At 40.5% G+C, this 18,051-nt stretch overlaps 1 protein-coding gene across 1 annotated transcript; it reads left to right on the plus strand.

The window, feature by feature from the left end:
• Positions 1-315: 315 nt before the first annotated feature.
• Positions 316-15,305, plus strand: tmem101 (transmembrane protein 101). Its single transcript, XM_080454935.1, has 5 exons — positions 316-459; positions 4,879-5,059; positions 9,131-9,277; positions 11,325-11,474; positions 13,762-15,305. Exons 1-5 carry the CDS (start codon positions 329-331, stop codon positions 13,918-13,920), a joined length of 768 nt encoding a protein of 255 aa, XP_080311061.1. The 5' UTR covers positions 316-328; the 3' UTR covers positions 13,921-15,305.
• Positions 15,306-18,051: the final 2,746 nt, after the last annotated feature.

Here is an 18,051-nt window from a genome sequence, read left to right on the forward strand (position 1 = left end):
GCGACGCGTTGTGAGCTTGTAGATCTGCTATTTTCAAATATCTTTGTACTTTTGGTACTTTAAGTACATTTTGATACCAATACTTTTGTCCTTTAACTCAAGTCAATTTTTAATTCAGGACTTTCACTTGTAACAGAGTACTTCAAACATTGCAGTATTGATACTTTTACTCAAGTAAAACATTTGAGTACTTTTTTTTCCACCACTGCAGACCTGCATGGTTGCTTATTTCTCTCGCAAAGTCTGGCAACACGGTTCGGTGGACCAGCAGACAGACAGACAGACAGACAGGCAGACAGACAGACAGACAGACAGACAGGCAGCAGTAATGGCGGCTCCCAGCAGGAAGGAGGTGCTTCGGTTCCTCTGTCAGTTCGGAGGATTCATTCTGACCCGCTTCGGCTTCTGGAACTGTTTCAGCATGCTCATGCTGTTCGCCGAGCGGGCCGACGCTAAGAGGTACCGTGTGTGTGTGTCTCTGTGTGTCTGTGTGTGTGTGTGTGTGTGTGTGTCACAACAACTCTGTTAGACTGAGACAACATGATGATGATGCAGGAACAGGGTGTTACACCGACATCGGTGACCTGTGGAAGAGGGTGACTCCAGGCGTCGCTGTGTTCAGGGGCTGCAACTACAACTACAACTATTAAATATGATATTATTATATACAGTTATTCTATCTTTTAATATATCGATTAATAAAATAATCGAGGAGAATGTGTTGATCATTTATTTTTCATGTATCAATGACAATTGTTTTTTTAAACATTACAACATATTATTAAACGCATGTAGAGTTTACATTGTAAACTTCCTTCAATGAACAGAACGCTCATACAGTATGACGTCTGGAGTCGCGGGATTCTATAGGTCACCAATGTGGTTGTAACCGCTTAGTGGCTCTGTATTACAGTATGTTACACTGACTGTTATAAAGTCATTCAAGACTTTAATTATTCCTCAGTGTGGAAAGACAGTTCATGGAAGTCTTGACTAGTGTTCAGCCTGTATGTGATGCATGTTAGTGTCATCTATGGGTCTTTATTTCATGATTTAATGTAGTCCTACATGCCAGCAGTTTTTATTTAATGTAGTCCAACATGCCAGCAGTTTTTATTTAATGTAGTCCTACATGTCAGCAGTTTTTATTTAATGTAGTCCTACATGCCAGCAGTTTTTATTTAATGTAGTCCAACATGCCAGCAGTTTTTATTTAATGTAGTCCTACATGTCAGCAGTTTTTATTTAATGTAGTCCAACATGCCAGCAGTTTTTATTTAATGTAGTCCTACATGTCAGCAGTTTTTATTTAATGTAGTCCTACATGTCAGCAGTTTTTATTTAATGTAGTCCTACATGTCAGCAGTTTTTATTTAATGTAGTCCTACATGTCAGCAGTTTTTATTTAATGTAGTCCAACATGCCAGCAGTTTTTATTTAATGTAGTCCTACATGTCAGCAGTTTTTATTTAATGTAGTCCTACATGCCAGCAGTATGTTTATATAATATTGAATGTAGTCTAACATGCCATCATGAACGTTGAGTGTCCTGTTTCAACCGTTGTAGAGCTGCTGACCAGGCTGGCTGGCTGGCTCTATGCAGACATATGGAATTGTTTTAGTCTCAGGCTGTAATTATGAGTCAGAGAATCACTCTGTCATTAATCTGGAGGAGTCAGTACTTTCAAACCACACTGGGTGGAACCATGGACCCCTTCAGCTCAGCTGAGAGAGAGAGATGAATCAGAGAGGGACCCCCACTACAGTACATATTGTGTTGTGCAGATTACATTTATTCCTGGATTTCATAGATAGACTTGTTTGACAGCACTATCATCAGTGTTGTGTAAATTCATGTTTTTTGTTTGTTTGTTTGTTTGTTTACACATTTACACAATTCTATGAATGTTGTATTCATGTTAATGTTTTCATACATTTAACCACTTAACCCATTAAGACCTGAAGCCGATTCTAAAAATGTCTTCTAAATCCCAACAGTTTTCTGAAAAAATGTTTCTATATCAGTGGTGCTCAAACTTTTTCATGTCAAGGACCCCCAAAATTATATTTATTTCAATGGGTTAAAGGCTCAAATACATGGTAAACTTGACCTTTTGGCTCTGTACTTGGTCTGCCCTTTTCCCCCTCTTTGCCGAAAATAGACAATCTGCAAGCTCACAACACAACGTGGTGTGTTGTGAGCTTGTACATCCGCAATTCTCTCCCCAGAATGGAGACGCTAGAGTTCAAGTGGTTCATGTACAAGTTCATATCACACAAAGATGATTTGGTGGTCCTCCCTGTAGTAACTCAGAGGATCCTCTAGGGATCCCGGACCCCCTGTTGAAGACCCTTGAAGTCCTTTGTACTCAATTTCGATGAATTGAGTACTAAGGACCCCAATGGAAACAAGCCATAGTGCTTTCTTGGGTTTAAAATGCTCTTAGCAGACCTTGTATTGAACTGTACTTTCCTGTGCTTTTTTGTTGCTGCAAACTGCTAATAAAGTATTCAATCAATCAATCAAACCCATGTAGACTGGAGTGTAAGTTTGAGGTGATGGTCTGTCTGTTTCATCCTGTAATGTTCTAATGCAGGGGTTTTGATTGATTGATTGATGTAGTTTATTTAGAAAGACATGAGAATAGTACATGACAGTACATAACAGTACATGGAAGTACAAATTCACAATACAAGGTCTACTAAACTGGAAACCCTCATTAAGCATTACGCTTGTTTAAGATGAGAACCCCATGCACACAAATCATGATGAAATATAAGAGGCAGGCAGATATACACACTACTATACATATAAGAGACAGACAGATATACACACTACTATACAGAATGTCATACAATCAGCTTTCAGGTTACTGGTATGACGAGAAAGAAAAAAAAAATATATATATATATATATACAAAAGAGGAAAATGAAGGAGGGGGGGGTGGGGTAGGTTAAGACTTAGACAGGGGCCATTTTCGAATTGCAGCCTCCTGAAGGTGTATCTTTAGGGCAGTTTTGAAAGTGAGTAGGGTTTTACACTCCTTTACTCCTTTTGGTAGGGCATTCCACATTTTTGTTGAATAGCATGAGAACGAGTTCATACCCTTAGTTGAGCCAAATCTGGGTTGAACATGATCCGTGGAGCTGCCTCTGGTGTTATGATCATGGACTGCATTAACATTTTGGAAGTATTTTGACAAATACAGGGGGATCCCAATGTTGTGGTGTATCTTGAAGACCAGGCCCATAGCAAGTTATCAAGCTTTTCAGGCCAAGGACCCCCTAACTGAGAGAGAGATGAAGCAGGGGTCCCTGCTTCATCTCTCTCTGTTATATATTACATAAAATTGTGTTGCAGATTAAAGCTTTTCCTAGATGTTGGATTCATGTTAAGTTGACTGCCAGAGTTTTTTCAGAACAGTCTGTAGCCTCTGCCAGGGTTTTGAACGATTTTGGTACCTTTTCGCATAGCCACAGAATATTTTTCTCCAGTATGATTGATCCCCAGAAAATTTCTAATCACAGATGAGATTCAGGTGTGGTTTCACAAATGTCAACGAGGTCAATTTGACCTTGTTGTCATGTGTTGTTTGATGTTTGAAAATAGCTCAAAACCAGTAGTTTCAAACCAAAAAACATTGTGAATTGTTTGTCCGTTTCAATTTTAACATTGAAGTGGATGGAGCAGCAAATCTTTGGAAATTGTTATCTCCTTATTCGTTTGGAATATCGAAAGGGTGTCAATACTAAATAATTAGAGAATCTTTTTAGATTTTTTATTTTTTTTTTTAAGTTTTTTTTTCTTCTTTTTTTCATGACGTTTTTAAACGTCTTTGGCAGGCAATAGCTGAATCCCCAAAGACGTTTATAAACGTCTTTGGCAGTTAATGTGTTAATGTGTATTTTCAGACATTTAACCACTTAAACCGTCAATACTTAGTAAACCTTCACTCTGTACTTGGTCTGCTCTTTTTTCCCCTCTTTGCCGAAAATAGCCGATCTACAAGCTCGAAACGCCTCGCAGCTTGTAGATCGGCTATTTTCAGCTAAAGTTGTCCTTAGAATAGGGATGCTAGGGTTCAAGTGGTTAATGTAAAAAACAATGATGCTATCGCACAGAGATTTGGCGGAACCCCTGTAGCAACTCTGAGGACCCCCTAGGGGTCCCGGACCCCCTGTTGAAGACCCCTGTTCTAATGTAATATATTTGAGTCAATCCTCACTGGCAGGTGAGTCGGTAAGATACGACAGCAGTGACACAGACACAGACATGTGCGTGGGGAGGAATTAAAGGGGAATTTTGGACTATGGTTTTCTTACCTTTTCTATGACGTTATGATATCTTAGGATGAATGGTACAGTAGAAAAATGTCATAACTCCATCCCGGATCCGCCACTAGGCCTTGCGCTAGATCGCGTATTTTAATAGCTTTTTTTTTGTTTTTTTGGGGGGAGATCTGACGTTCATAGTGACAGAACACTGTAAAAAATAAAAAACAGAAGTCTCGCTAGACGAGATCAAAATGTCGAGATTTCAATCTCGTCTAGCGAGACTTATGTTTTTTTTTTTTTTTTTTTTTTTCTGTCACTATGAACGTCAGAAAAAAAAAAAAAAGTAAAAAATACGCGATCTAACGCAAGGCCTATCCGCGCACGTTTTAAGCTGTGGCGGATCCGGGATGGAGTTATGACATTTTTCTACTGTACCATTCATCCTAAGATATCATAACGTTATAGAAAAGGTAAGAAAACTACTAAATTGGGGAGGAAAAGGGGTAAAAAATAAAATAAATGATACTTTATTTGTGAGGTTTTCACACAGAACAAAAACCACGTTGCATTTATTTTATCGGTTCTCTTCCACCTCTGTGCAGGAAGCCAGACATCCAGGTGCCCTACCTGTACGTGGACATGGGCGTGGCCGTGCTGTGTGCCAGCTTCATGTCGTTCGGGGTGAAGAGGAGGTGGTTCGCTCTGGCCTCTGCCGTCCAGCTGACCGTCAGCACCTACGCCTCTTACATGGGGGAACAGGTGCACTATGGGGACTGGCTTAAGGTGAGCAGTAAAGGGACGTAGCCTCTTACATGGGGGAACAGGTGCACTATGGGGACTGGCTTAAGGTGAGCAGTAAAGGGACGTAGCCTCTTACATGGGGGAACAGGTGCACTATGGGGACTGGCTTAAGGTGAGCAATAAAGGGACGTAGCGATGGCAAAAAGAAACCATTAACCCATTAAGACCGGGAACGCATCTGTTGTGTCATCTTAAGATTTCTTTGGCCATTCAAAAATAGCAGATCTATGAGCTTGTAGATCTGCTATTTTTGAAAAAATCGTGAACATTTGTGCATATCTTTGAATATTTCTTCTACAAACAGTTTTTTTGAAAAAAACGTTTTATGTTGCTATAATATCAGTGGTGCTTCAACCTTTCCATGTCAAGGACCCCCCAAAATGGGGTGTTTGGCCGCGGACCCCCATCTCAAAATATGTTGTTCCAGGGACCCCCCAGAAGCACAGATCGGAGTTAATGTTTGCTTTAAGACATATATATATATATATATATATTCAAAGATTTGCACACATTTTCAAGATTTTTCAAAAAAATTGCAGATCTACAAGCTCATAGCTCGGCACTCTATGAGCTTGTATATCTGCTATAAAATGCACTGTGCTTGTTTGAGGCTTTGTGCCACTTCAGATTGTGCAATTTTTAGGCGTTGTGAGCATGTAGAAAGTCGCGTGTTTTGCCACTTGTCAATTTGACTAATGCATTTTTTTATAGTGTAGTAGTTGGTTGATTACTTATGTTGACGCAGTTATGGTCTCTTATGTATTTATTTATTTTCATTTTAGAGAAAGTCCTTAAATTATCACTTTAGAAGGTCCTGTCTACACTTACACTGTATGTTGGTTTGTTAACCGTTGAGTGAGAAAACAATGTTGCACATTAAGCTGATCATTGTTACACATTAACCCATCTGTGTCACTTTTTCATTTGAGCTAAAAAAAGCATTATTTTACACTTTGGCTATTCAAAAATAGCAGATCTACAAGCTCTTAGCGCGGCACCGAGTGCCGCGCTAAGAGCTTGTAGATCTGCTATTTTTGAAAAATCATGAAAATGTGTGCAAATCTTTGAATATATATATATATTTTTAAAGCAAACATTTTTAACTGAAATCTTTGCTTCTGGGGGGTCCCTGGAACAACATATTTTGAGATGGGGGTCGGCGGCCAAATACATATCATTTTGGGGGTCCTTGACATGAAAAGGTTTTGAGAGCCACTGATATAGAAACATACGTCTTTCAGAAATCTGTCGGGATTTAGAAGATTATTTGTTAGAATCGGCTTCAGGTCTTAATGGGTTAATGGACGGTGTCAGGACATTCCACATGTTGGAGGCACAGCAGTGGAATGAGAACTTTCAAACAAAATCTTGTTCTTTGATTGACTTTCTTGATCGCTTTTTGATGCAATTCTTTCACCCATCGAGAATTCAGACCAAATAGGTCATCTCTTCTTCGCTTGAGAATACTATATTGTCAGCTCTGACCTTGAAACAACTTGCATTGCTAAGGGTATGTTTGGACCCAAAAAGAATGGATTCTGTTTTACCAAGGTGTAATGCAGGGGTCTTCAACGTTTTCGCCAAGGACCCCCTAGCGGAGAGAGAGATGAAGCAGGGGACCCCCTACTCTATATTGTATAAAATTGTGTTTCAGATTCAACTTTTTTTTCAACTTGGTCTGCTCTTGTTTCCCTCTACACCTAATACCTCTTTGCCAAAAATAGCAGATCTACAAGCTCACAACGCCTCGCAGCGCGAGGCGTTGTGAGCTTGTAGATCTGCTATTTTTGGCTAAAGTTCTCCTCAGAAAAGGGATGTTAGGGTTGAAGTGGTTAATGTAAAAAAAAAAAAAGAATCCCATCACACAAAGATTTCGCGGACCCCCTATAGTAGCTCTGAGGACCCCCTATGGGTCCCGGACCCCCTGTTGAAGACCCCTCCCAGTGAGCCATAGTCGTCTATTAGACCTCCGTCTAAAACTAGGTTATAATTGGTCTAAAAGTTTTTTCAACGTCTATTCTTAGCCTAGACGTTGATTAGGTGTTTTTTAAGCGTCTATATTTAGACCGTCTATATTATAGACGTCATTTCAACGGCTATGATATAGACGGTCTATATATAGACGCTTAAAAAACAGCTAATCAACGTCTAGGCTAAGAATAGACGTTGAAAAAACTTTCACTTTTAGACCAATTATAACCCGGTTTTAGCCTAGACCTTAGACGTTTTTTAAACGTCTAATAGCCCGAAAAATGCTCAGTGGGCTGGTTTAATGGAAAGCCAAGTGCAGATTTTGCTGAGTTCAGAACTGAGGGCTTCCTTGACTTGCATTTTGTCCTCACCCGACCCCGAGACCAGGAGTGCTGAGTGGTCAGCGAACATGAACAAGAACATGTCATTATCATTTCAGGCACAAAATTGTCAAAATTGTGATAAAGTGTAAAATAGGGCTCTAGTGGTTAAAAGTGCTAACCTGAGCTATGTGATACATCCTCTGTCCAATCCATTACACAAACCTTTTTTATTTATGAACAATGTTATGCTTGCATATCATCTGGTGATGTCATCGTGCTGATATTGTGGTTGGATAATATTTGCATGTGTCCAAGACAAGTGTCACCTGTCACTTTATGACTGGTCACTGTTTGTCCCCCGTCACTGTATGACTGGTCATTCCTCTCCTGTCTCTTTATAACTGGTCATTCCTCTCCTGTCTCTTTATAACTGGTCATTCCTCTCCTGTCTCTTTATAACTGGTCATTGACTCATTCCTCTCCTGTCTCTTTATAACTGGTCATTCCTCTCCTGTCTCTTTATAACTGGTCATTCCTCTCCTGTCTCTTTATAACTGGTCATTCCTCTCCTGTCTCTATATAACTGGTCATTCCTCTCCTGTCTCTTTATAACTGGTCATTCCTCTCCTGTCTCTTTATGACTGGTCATTCCTCTCCTGTCTCTTTATAACTGGTCATTCCTCTCCTGTCTCTTTATAACTGGTCATTCCTCTCCTGTCTCTTTATAACTGGTCATTCCTCTCCTGTCTCTATATAACTGGTCATTCCTCTCCTGTCTCTTTATAACTGGTCATTCCTCCCCTGTCTCTTTATAACTGGTCATTCCTCTCCTGTCTCTTTATAACTGGTCATTCCTCTCCTGTCTCTTTATAACTGGTCATTGACTCATTCCTCTCCTGTCTCTTTATAACTGGTCATTCCTCTCCTGTCTCTTTATAACTGGTCATTCCTCTCCTGTCTCTTTATAACTGGTCATTCCTCTCCTGTCTCTATATAACTGGTCATTCCTCTCCTGTCTCTTTATAACTGGTCATTCCTCCCCTGTCTCTTTATAACTGGTCATTCCTCTCCTGTCTCTTTATAACTGGTCATTCCTCTCCTGTCTCTTTATAACTGGTCATTGACTCATTCCTCTCCTGTCTCTTTATAACTGGTCATTCCTCTCCTGTCTCTTTATAACTGGTCATTCCTCTCCTGTCTCTTTATAACTGGTCATTCCTCTCCTGTCTCTTTATAACTGGTCATTCCTCTCCTGTCTCTTTATAACTGGTCATTCCTCTCCTGTCTCTATATAACTGGTCATTCCTCTCCTGTCTCTTTATAACTGGTCATTCCTCTCCTGTCTCTTTATAACTGGTCATTCCTCCCCTGTCTCTTTATAACTGGTCATTCCTCTCCTGTCTCTTTATAACTGGTCATTCCTCTCCTGTCTCTATATAACTGGTCATTCCTCTCCTGTCTCTATAACTGGTCATTCCTCTCCTGTCTCTTTATAACTGGTCATTCCTCTCCTGTCTCTATAACTGGTCATTCCTCTCCTGTCTCTATATAACTGGTCATTCCTCTCCTGTCTCTATAACTGGTCATTCCTCTCCTGTCTCTATAACTGGTCATTCCTCTCCTGTCTCTATAACTGGTCATTCCTCTCCTGTCTCTTTATGACTGGTCATTCCTCTCCTGTCTCTGTATAACTGGTCATTGACTCATTCCTCTCCTGTCTCTTTATAACTGGTCATTCCTCTCCTGTCTGTGGCATCAGGTGCGCATGTACTCCAGAGCTCTGGCCATCATCGGAGGCTTTCTGATCCTGGCCAGTGGAGCAGGAGAGGTTTACAGACAGAAACCCAGAACCAGGTCACTGCAGTCCACTGGACAGGTGTTCCTGGGGGTCTACCTCATCTGCATGGTAAGGTGTGTGTGTGTGTGTGTGTGTGTGTGTGTGTGTGTGTGTGTGTGTGTGTGTGTGTGTGTGTGTGTGTGTGTGTGTGTGTGTGTGTGTGTGTGTGTGTGTGTGTGTGTGTGTGTGTGAAATGTCTCTTTTGGGTCTCCAGCTAAACCCCCTGCAATGATATAGCCTGGTAACCCCCCCCAATGAGTCCTTGGTCCCACAGCCTCCAGACAGGGTCATTGTCACTCCTATTTCAAGGGACACATTCTATGACCTTGTTAACCCATTAAGAGCTGCCTGATGCCCATTCTACAACATGTCTTCTGAATCTTTTTTTTTTCTCTGAAAATCTCATGTTGCTGCATCTGTGTCATTTTTAGATTTCTTTGGCTATTCAAAAATAGCAGATCTACAAGCTCATAGCAGTGCAGCGCTATGAGCTTGTATATCTGCTATCTTTGAAAAACATTTGTGCAAATCTTTGAATATATATTATAAAGCGAACATTTTGAACTCAAACTTAACTTTAACTTTCCTTCTGGGGATTCTACAAATGTCTTCTAAATCCTAAATGATATGTATGTGGCCGCAGACCCCCATCTCAAAATATTTTGTTCCAGGGACCCCAGAATAAAAGATTTGAGTTAAAAATGCTTTAAAACATATATATATTCAAAGATTTGCACACATTTTCAAAAATCTTCTAAAATAGCAGATCTACAAGCTCGTTTTAATGGTGTGAAAAGAGTTCTGTGAGGAGTGGGAACTCCTTTTTCTCTCCATATTTGCTGGGGGGTAAAAAAGAGCTACTTGTAATCCATGAATAGAAAGCTCCAGGACAATGACAGCTCTCACTCATACAGAGACCAACAAAGGTCTGTTGTGCTTTAAATGGAATGATCTCTGTGTGGAACCTTTCACATTATAATCATTGAATTATAATCTATTATTACTCCTTTTTCTGCTTTTCTACCACTTATTCTGACTAGTGTTGGAATGCTTTTAATTTAATAATTTTAAACCATTTCCTCTTTAACGGTCCCATTCCTTAACGCTTTATTAAGACATGAAGACCGGGAAAGTATCTGTGTCATTTTTACATTTCTTTGGCTATTCAAAAATAGCAGATCTACATGCTCATAGCACGGCACTCGCTATGAGCATGTAGATCTGATTTCTTTTTTAAATTGTGAACATTTTTGCAAATCTTTGAATATTTTTTATTATTTTTTAAAGCGAACATTTGTAACTCAAATCTTTGTCAAATATGTAGTTCCAGGGTCCCTGGAACTACATATTTTGAGATTGGGGGGGGGGGTCATCGCAAGGTCTCCCAAAATTATGTTTTTGGCCGCCGACCCCCATCAAAATACGTTGTACCAGGGAAAAAGATTTGAGTTAAAAATTTAGTTTAAAAAAATATAGATCATAGCGTGGCACGAGTGCCGCGCTATGAGCTTGTAGATCTGCAATCTTTGAATAGCCAAAGTATAAGATTATGGTTAAAGTGGTTAAAATGTAAAATGACAGATGCTTTCCTGGTCTTAATGGGTTAATGGGTCTTAACACAAATTCAATCATACTGTACATACCGCACTGCATTCATGTTATTGTAGAGGTTCTCAAAGTGGGGTCTGGGGACCCCCTGGGTTACTTGAGGGGTTTCCAAACGGACCCTTACAGGTCTGTAACTCTGAGAGTGTACAAATGGAACCAAATGGACCCTTACAGGTCTGTAACTCTGAGAGTGTACACATGGAACCAAATGGACCCTTACAGGTCTGTAACTCTAAGAGTGTACAAATAGAACCAAATGGACCCTTACAGGCCTGTCCATTTGGTTCGGTTTGTATACTGTCAGTCATGGTGGTCCTTGAAATAAAAACGTTCCAAGAACCACTGGTATTATTATTGTATAGCAGAGTGAAGTCCACATAGCAGCTTCTGACGGTGTGATATAGAAACATTTGTACAGTCTCAGAGGTCAGAGGTCACAGCAGTTTGTCCACATTTCAATGGTTTTAGAACCACTGATCTAAGACGTAGTACCTGTTCTCTCCACCAGGTGTACTCGTTGCAGCACAGTAAGGAGGACAGGCTGGCCTACCTGAACCACATCCCTGGAGGGGAGCTGAGCCTCATGCTGCTGGTGGTTCTGTTTGGTGTGCTGGCTCTGGCCTTCCTGTCTGGATGCTACATCCGCCTGGCCGCACAGGTCAGTAAAGTACCATTTACAATGTAGGCATTTAGCCAGTAAAGTACATTTACTCAAGTACTGTACTCAACTCGTTGGGTGCCAAAACCGGAGATTCACGGTTTTTGCAAAGACACCTGTCGAGTGACATAACCGGGAATCTCGACACAAAGGGCCGGGCTAGCGCAACTTTGGAATCACCCACAGTGCCTCTTAACACATTGACTGCCAGAATTATTTCAGATTTTTAGCTGTAGCCTGCCAGAGATTTTTCATTGAAAAAAAAAAGGACTCAGGAGCCGAGATACAGAATTTTTAAGTTTTAAGTTAACAAGGAAGTGAATAGGAGTCTAAATCTTCGAACAATCATATCTCCTTGGTCTTTGGGTCAAATTAAAAAAGAAAAAAAGATCTGCGTTCTTGGCAGCCCACTTATTTATTAAAAATAGAACGCAGATCTGCGTTTTTGGCAGCCAATGTGTTAAGTGGAGGGCACAGTGATCACTGTGCCAAAAAATCTCCCTTCCGTCCGCTCCCATTCTATCTCCTTGATAAAACCCTCTAGATCTCCTTAACTTTTTACAGTGGAGAAAAAGGAGCCATTTTCGAAGCGCGATCGCTCCGCAATGGCGACTCGTGTGAGAGATGTTATTGTTCCAGGCGTGAGCCTGGCCCATCCCCCGTCGTACACGCATCCATTGTTTACATCCGGGTGCTCGTCGTCTCTTCTACAGCTCTAAACAGCGCAGCGTAGACGCTAGGAATGCCAGCACTAGATGTACCCTGTTTTAATAGACCTCTGGCACCGAATGAGTTAATGGATCTACACCATGAATTAAAAAAATATATTTGATATTTAATATCATATGGTGTATGTCCCTCAAACCTTTTTCAAAAGGTTTGAGCCTAAATCATCACTCAGATATACTCATCCCAAGTCAATTGTCTCTGGCTTATACAGCACTTTCAGCTGCAATACCAAAACGTCCTCTTGGGCAGGGGGGGGCTACTGAGCAATTCTGTCTGTTAATAAAAAAAAATATTAAAAGAAATTATTAAAAAAAAAAAAAAAAAAAGGAAAAATTCTGCATAAAAAGAAGCATCTAAGAAAAATACAAAATCGAAAAAAAAACACTTTGAACATTTTTGAACAATTCCACCAAGTGTTTGAGGTGCCTGTTTCACCCACTTCCGGGGGGCGGAGCCAAAATCCGAGCCCGAAGTATTTGTTCGTAGACCCCCACTTAGGGGGGGTAGAAAAAGTTTCGGAGCGATTCGGGCACTTTTCATTTAACATTGGGTTTGCCATCATTAATGTTTGTGACATCAGAAACATTTCCATTCTGAGATCGCCTGTTCAGACACGCCCATTCTGGAAATCCATGAAATGAGAAGGAATGACTGAATTTAAAAAAAATCATTTTTTTGGGTACAAGAGACACTGGGGACCCCAAAAAATACAAAAAACCAAGAAAAAAGTGATTTTCATGGTGTAGACCCTTTAAGTAGACTTTTGAGGATTCTTTTACCTTACTGGAGTGTTTTCGATTTTCTAGACTTTTACTTCTACTTCTCCACTACATCTCAGAGACAAATATTGTACTTTTACTTTCACTACAATTATTTGAAAACTTTAGTTACTTTGTAGACAAAACAAAACGTACATTAGCCACTTCAGCCCTATTTAGACTTTGTCTATTTGACGATCTACAAGCTCACGCGACGCGTTGTGAGCTTGTAGATTGCCTATTTTCTTCATTTCAAATTCACCTGTGACCAACACTACATTTCTAGGAAGGGGAAAAGTACATTATGAATGAACCACTAAAAGCCCTGTTTCAAATATAGTGACAATATTATTGACATATTTTTTAAAGGTTGTGGAAAATCTTTATTATTATTATGTTTTAACTCATTCACTGCCAGAACTTTTTTTTTTTTGCGTTTGACAAACTGCCAGAGATTTTTCATTGAAAAAAAAAAGTACTCAGGAGCCGAGATACAAAATGTTTAAGTTTTAAGTTAACAAGGAAGTGGATGGTAGTCTAGATCTTCAAAAAATCATATCTCCTTGGTCTTTGGGTTAAAAAATAAATAAATAAATAAGAAAAAAAAAATTGTTGAAAAAATTAAAAGTCGTTTTAGTCGTTCTTGGCAGACGGGGCTTAAAGGACAAAAGTCGTTTTAGTCGTTCTAGGCAGGGAATGAGTTAATTGGGGGGGGGGGGGTCTAAATCTCAAAACGGCTATGCATTGATATGAAAAATAATTTTGTACATTTACCCCCATCCCCCCTCCCCCCAACACAGGTCCTGGCCACCACCCTGCCCCTAGTGGTGCTGCTCATCGACGGGAACCTGGGCTACTGGCACGGTACCCGGCGGGTGGAGTTCTGGAACCAGATGAAGCTGATGGGGCACAACGTGGGCGTGTTCGGGGCCGTGCTCATCCTGGCCACGGACGGTTGACATGTGGGAGGAGTCACAGGTCACGGGGGTATCCAGAGGAGTGGGCTACCTGGGAGCTCTGGGCTCCTCGGTGTTAAACTGGCTATTATTATTTACAAAATGTCAAAGAAATTATACATGTATGTTTTGGAAAGTGTGTCTGAACTGAGGTTAAGTATTGATTGATTTGAACATGCTTGGAACATTTGACATTTAACACATTTACCGCCGGGCCCGTAGTTCTACGGGCCGTTAAATCCAACGGTTAAGCGCCAATCCCGTAGCCTACGGGCTGTGGTGCTTTTTCCTTTTTTTCGATTTTTTTTTTTTTTTTAATTTTCTAGGGGGACCATTTTCAGTGTAACACCACCCGATCTCGACCGGAAGTGCGATCACGTTTTTTGTTTCCCGTCTGTCTCCATTCTAAGTCGTACCCAAAAACCCCTGTAAAAGCCCCTGTAAACATGTAGTTTTTCATCCTCGCATTTCCCATGTTAACTTAAACGGTCAGAACTCAAACATGGCGGCTCCGTTTGACACGTGGTCTTCACTGGTAGAAGCAGTGAGATCTCCGCGATGTTTACAAACAGTGCACAGCTCAATCTTAAGGATTTTAACAAGATCTGTGGCGACGTGAAAAAAACAAAAAACAACAATAAAACGTTGGCACTGGTGAGTACATTATGAGATTAACCTCTGGCGGTCAATGTGTTAAGGCCTAATGCAGGGTTCCCCAATGACCTTTCCCCAAGGGCCAAATTATGTCTCGGGTACCAAGCCGAGGGCCAGGGGCATTGTGCCCGCGCGTGGGCGCCGAAATCGTGCACGCGCGCAAAGCGAGCATGCGCAATTTTTTTGTTTTTTCATTCGTTTTTTTTTCTCTATTCGAGCTAATTTGACACTGTGTTATTTTAGGCCTGGGATTCTTAAATCCTGTGTTGAGGGTCACACAAGGAAAAAAATGCACTCTGGTAACAATAAGTCTGCTTGGAAAGCATTAGCAGCAGCCAGTTGTACATACTGAAAATCTAAATAAGTCCAGAATCAACAATTTACTTACAGATGTGTTTGTTACAGTCTGCTTGAACAGTAATACAGATTATTATTATTTTTTCCAATTTTTTTTTTATGACAGTAGTCGTCGCGGGCCGGACAGTTGCGGGCCGGCTATTGGGGAACCCTGGCCTAATGTATCAACAAATGCTACAAATTGCTACAAAACCTGGCTTTTTAGCCTTTGTATTAAAAAATTCCACAGGGCAGATGACAAATAACTTAAATATACAAATAAATTATTGACATATTTAATAATCTTATACATGTAAAAAAGCTAAATGTAATCTACGAGTTGTAAGCTTGTAGATCTTTTTCAACATGAAAACAATTATGACGATTATGCAAAATGATAGCAGATATAATGATAGCAGATCTACAAGCTCATAGCGCGGCACCGAGTGCCGCGCTATGAGCTTGTAGATCTGCTATTTTTGAAAAATCGTGAAAATGATTGATGATTCTTTCCGAAAAACTGTTAGGATTTAGAAAATGTTTAGAAGCGGCCTCAGGTCTTAATGGGTTAAAACATTTCAGACCATTTTCCAAAGCATGCTTTTATTCTTGACCTTTTCACATAAAGAAAATAGCCAATTTCACATGGAGGTGCCCAGACTTCTCAGGTGCCCACTTCTCCTGTTTCCGGGTCACTGCGTAGTATGTCCTCCACAAGACAGACAGGCCGAGGAGAGACGCCTGCGTTGAAATAAAGACACGCGGTTCTGACTTGTACCAAAGGAAGTCCTTCATCTGTCCATGTTGTCTCAGGACTGCCGCTTACACTCCCCGACCCGACCCGGGCGGGGCAGTCAGACATTCAACAGTGTAACTCTTAATTTATGCTCAAGTCGGATGACGGTTATTTTTGGCACGCAACGCCAATAAACGGGGATGTAACTTTAGGTTGGTTTTGTAGTTTTTTTTACCAGTTCAGGTTAACTCATTCGGTGCCAAGTAAATGAATGAATAATTGCCAATAGTGCCAGCGACTCTTAGTTTTTCTTACCTTTTCAAGTAGTCACAGTATATATTTATCTCCAGTATGATCAATCCCCCGATCGTTGCTAAACACAGAGGTTTTCTCTGTGCTCCCACGGGAAAAAAATGTACACGTCATTGGCACTGAATGAGTTAAAACTACACTGGGCAGCACTCGGGGCTTTGGAAAAAATGTATTGTTAACATTATTTTTTTAATTGTCAAACTTGGTCCATTATTTATTTTTAATAGCAGATCTACAAGCTCACAATGCATCACAACGCTATTTTCAAATAGCCGATGTATGTCAGGTTCAATTTGGTTAAACTGATTTTGATGCTATATTATCCTCGGACCCCACTTTGACAGCCACCGACGTATTTTACGTTTTTTCAAAAACACTGTTAGGATTTGTAGAATCTACAAGGCGTATGAGCTTGTATATCTGCTATTTTCGAATAGCCAAAGAAATGTAAACATGACACAGATTGAATGGGTTAATGGTATTAGCTGTAGTTGCTTTGTTTACCAGCCTGCCATGTTTTCAACCTGAACCAGAAAACAAACAAACAAACAAAATCAGCCCCCGGTTTAAACGTTGATTGTCGTTGCCAGCGGTGCTTTTGCAAGGGGAATATAAGTACATGCTTCCATTTGTTCAGTTTGTTTTTATATATATCTAATTTATTTAGGTTCATGTTTACATTTATTTCTTGTTATGTAATGTTACGCCTGACACTGGGCGTGGGTATTAAAGGAGCATTTCACTTTAAAACACGCCCCCCTTCCTATATAGAGCACTGAAGTCTGATGTCACTGCCACTAGAGGGCGCTGTTTCGCGGGTTCGTGGCTTTATTTTTTGTGTTGAAATCCCCATTTGGGAATCTTAGATCACGTCATATAAGAACTGTGTTCCAAACATGAGGATATCAATACAAAAAGTAAAGCCACAAACCTGCGAAAAGCACCCTCTACTGGTAGTGACGCCAGGACTTCGGTGCTCTATACATAAACCCATTGTAGTATTAGAAGGACAATATCAGTCACCAGAAGCAGGGACGAGTGTTTTCAATGAGTCTTTACATGGTCAAAATGGAGGTTGAAGTTGCAATGGTTTTGCATTTGGGGGACGAAGGCCCGGACCCCAGCCTCGGAGACGCAGGGTCTGATAAAAAAATAAATATTAAATATTTAAATATCGAATAAAGCAACTTAAAAACTGTGTGGGGTGTTCACAAAAGCCAGAATAGACGTTAAAATGACCCCCGGGTAATAAGTGTTTTAAAGTGAAACATACTTTTAAGTGTAAAATGAGCGGGGAATGGGTTTTAAGTATTTTACATTATATGGTGGGAGGAAATAAAGGGATATTTGTAATGTATCTGTAGTATTGTTTTTGTAATATCGCTGCAGCTCCAGTCGTTTTGTACGGACCACTTTTTGTATGAAATTGTACATTGCATTGCTTATGGCGTTGTCGCACCATGTCACTCTGTGAACGAGAGGGTTTTCTGCTGTTCGTTGCTGTCGGGCTGAAACTTTTTATCTACATATTATATGAACGTCCTACTCACACACAACACAGTGTCATACAACAGTAGTGAAAATAGCCGATCTACAAGCTCACAACTCGTCGCGATGAGACATGTACAGTAAGCTTGTAGATCGGCTGTTTTCGCTGTTTTTAGAAACATTGTGAAATTTTGTCACAATGGTTAAGTGTTATAATTATTAAACCAATGGAAAGTATTAACAAGATCTTGTGCCCAAATCAGTGGTTCTCAAACTTGTCAAGGACCCCCAAAATGATATGTATTTGGCCGCGGACCCCCATGTCAAAATATTTAGTTCCAGGGACCCCCAGACGCAAAGATTTGAGTTAGAAATGTTCGCTTTAAGAAATATTATATTCAAAGGTTTTTCACGATTTAAAAAAAATAGCAGATCTACAAGCTCATAGCGCGGCACCGAGTGCCGCGCTATGAGCTTGTAGATCTGCCATTTTTGAATAGCCAAAGTATAACAGGTTACAGTGGTTACAATTGTTGTGATGCTATGTTAACATTGCATTTTGCTGGGGACCCCCTGGAACCCCCCCAAGGACCCCTGGGGGTCCCCGG

This window comes from Gymnoscopelus braueri (genome assembly GCF_963280865.1).
Source record: "Gymnoscopelus braueri genome assembly, chromosome: 17".
NCBI classification, from domain to species: domain Eukaryota; kingdom Metazoa; phylum Chordata; class Actinopteri; order Myctophiformes; family Myctophidae; genus Gymnoscopelus; species Gymnoscopelus braueri.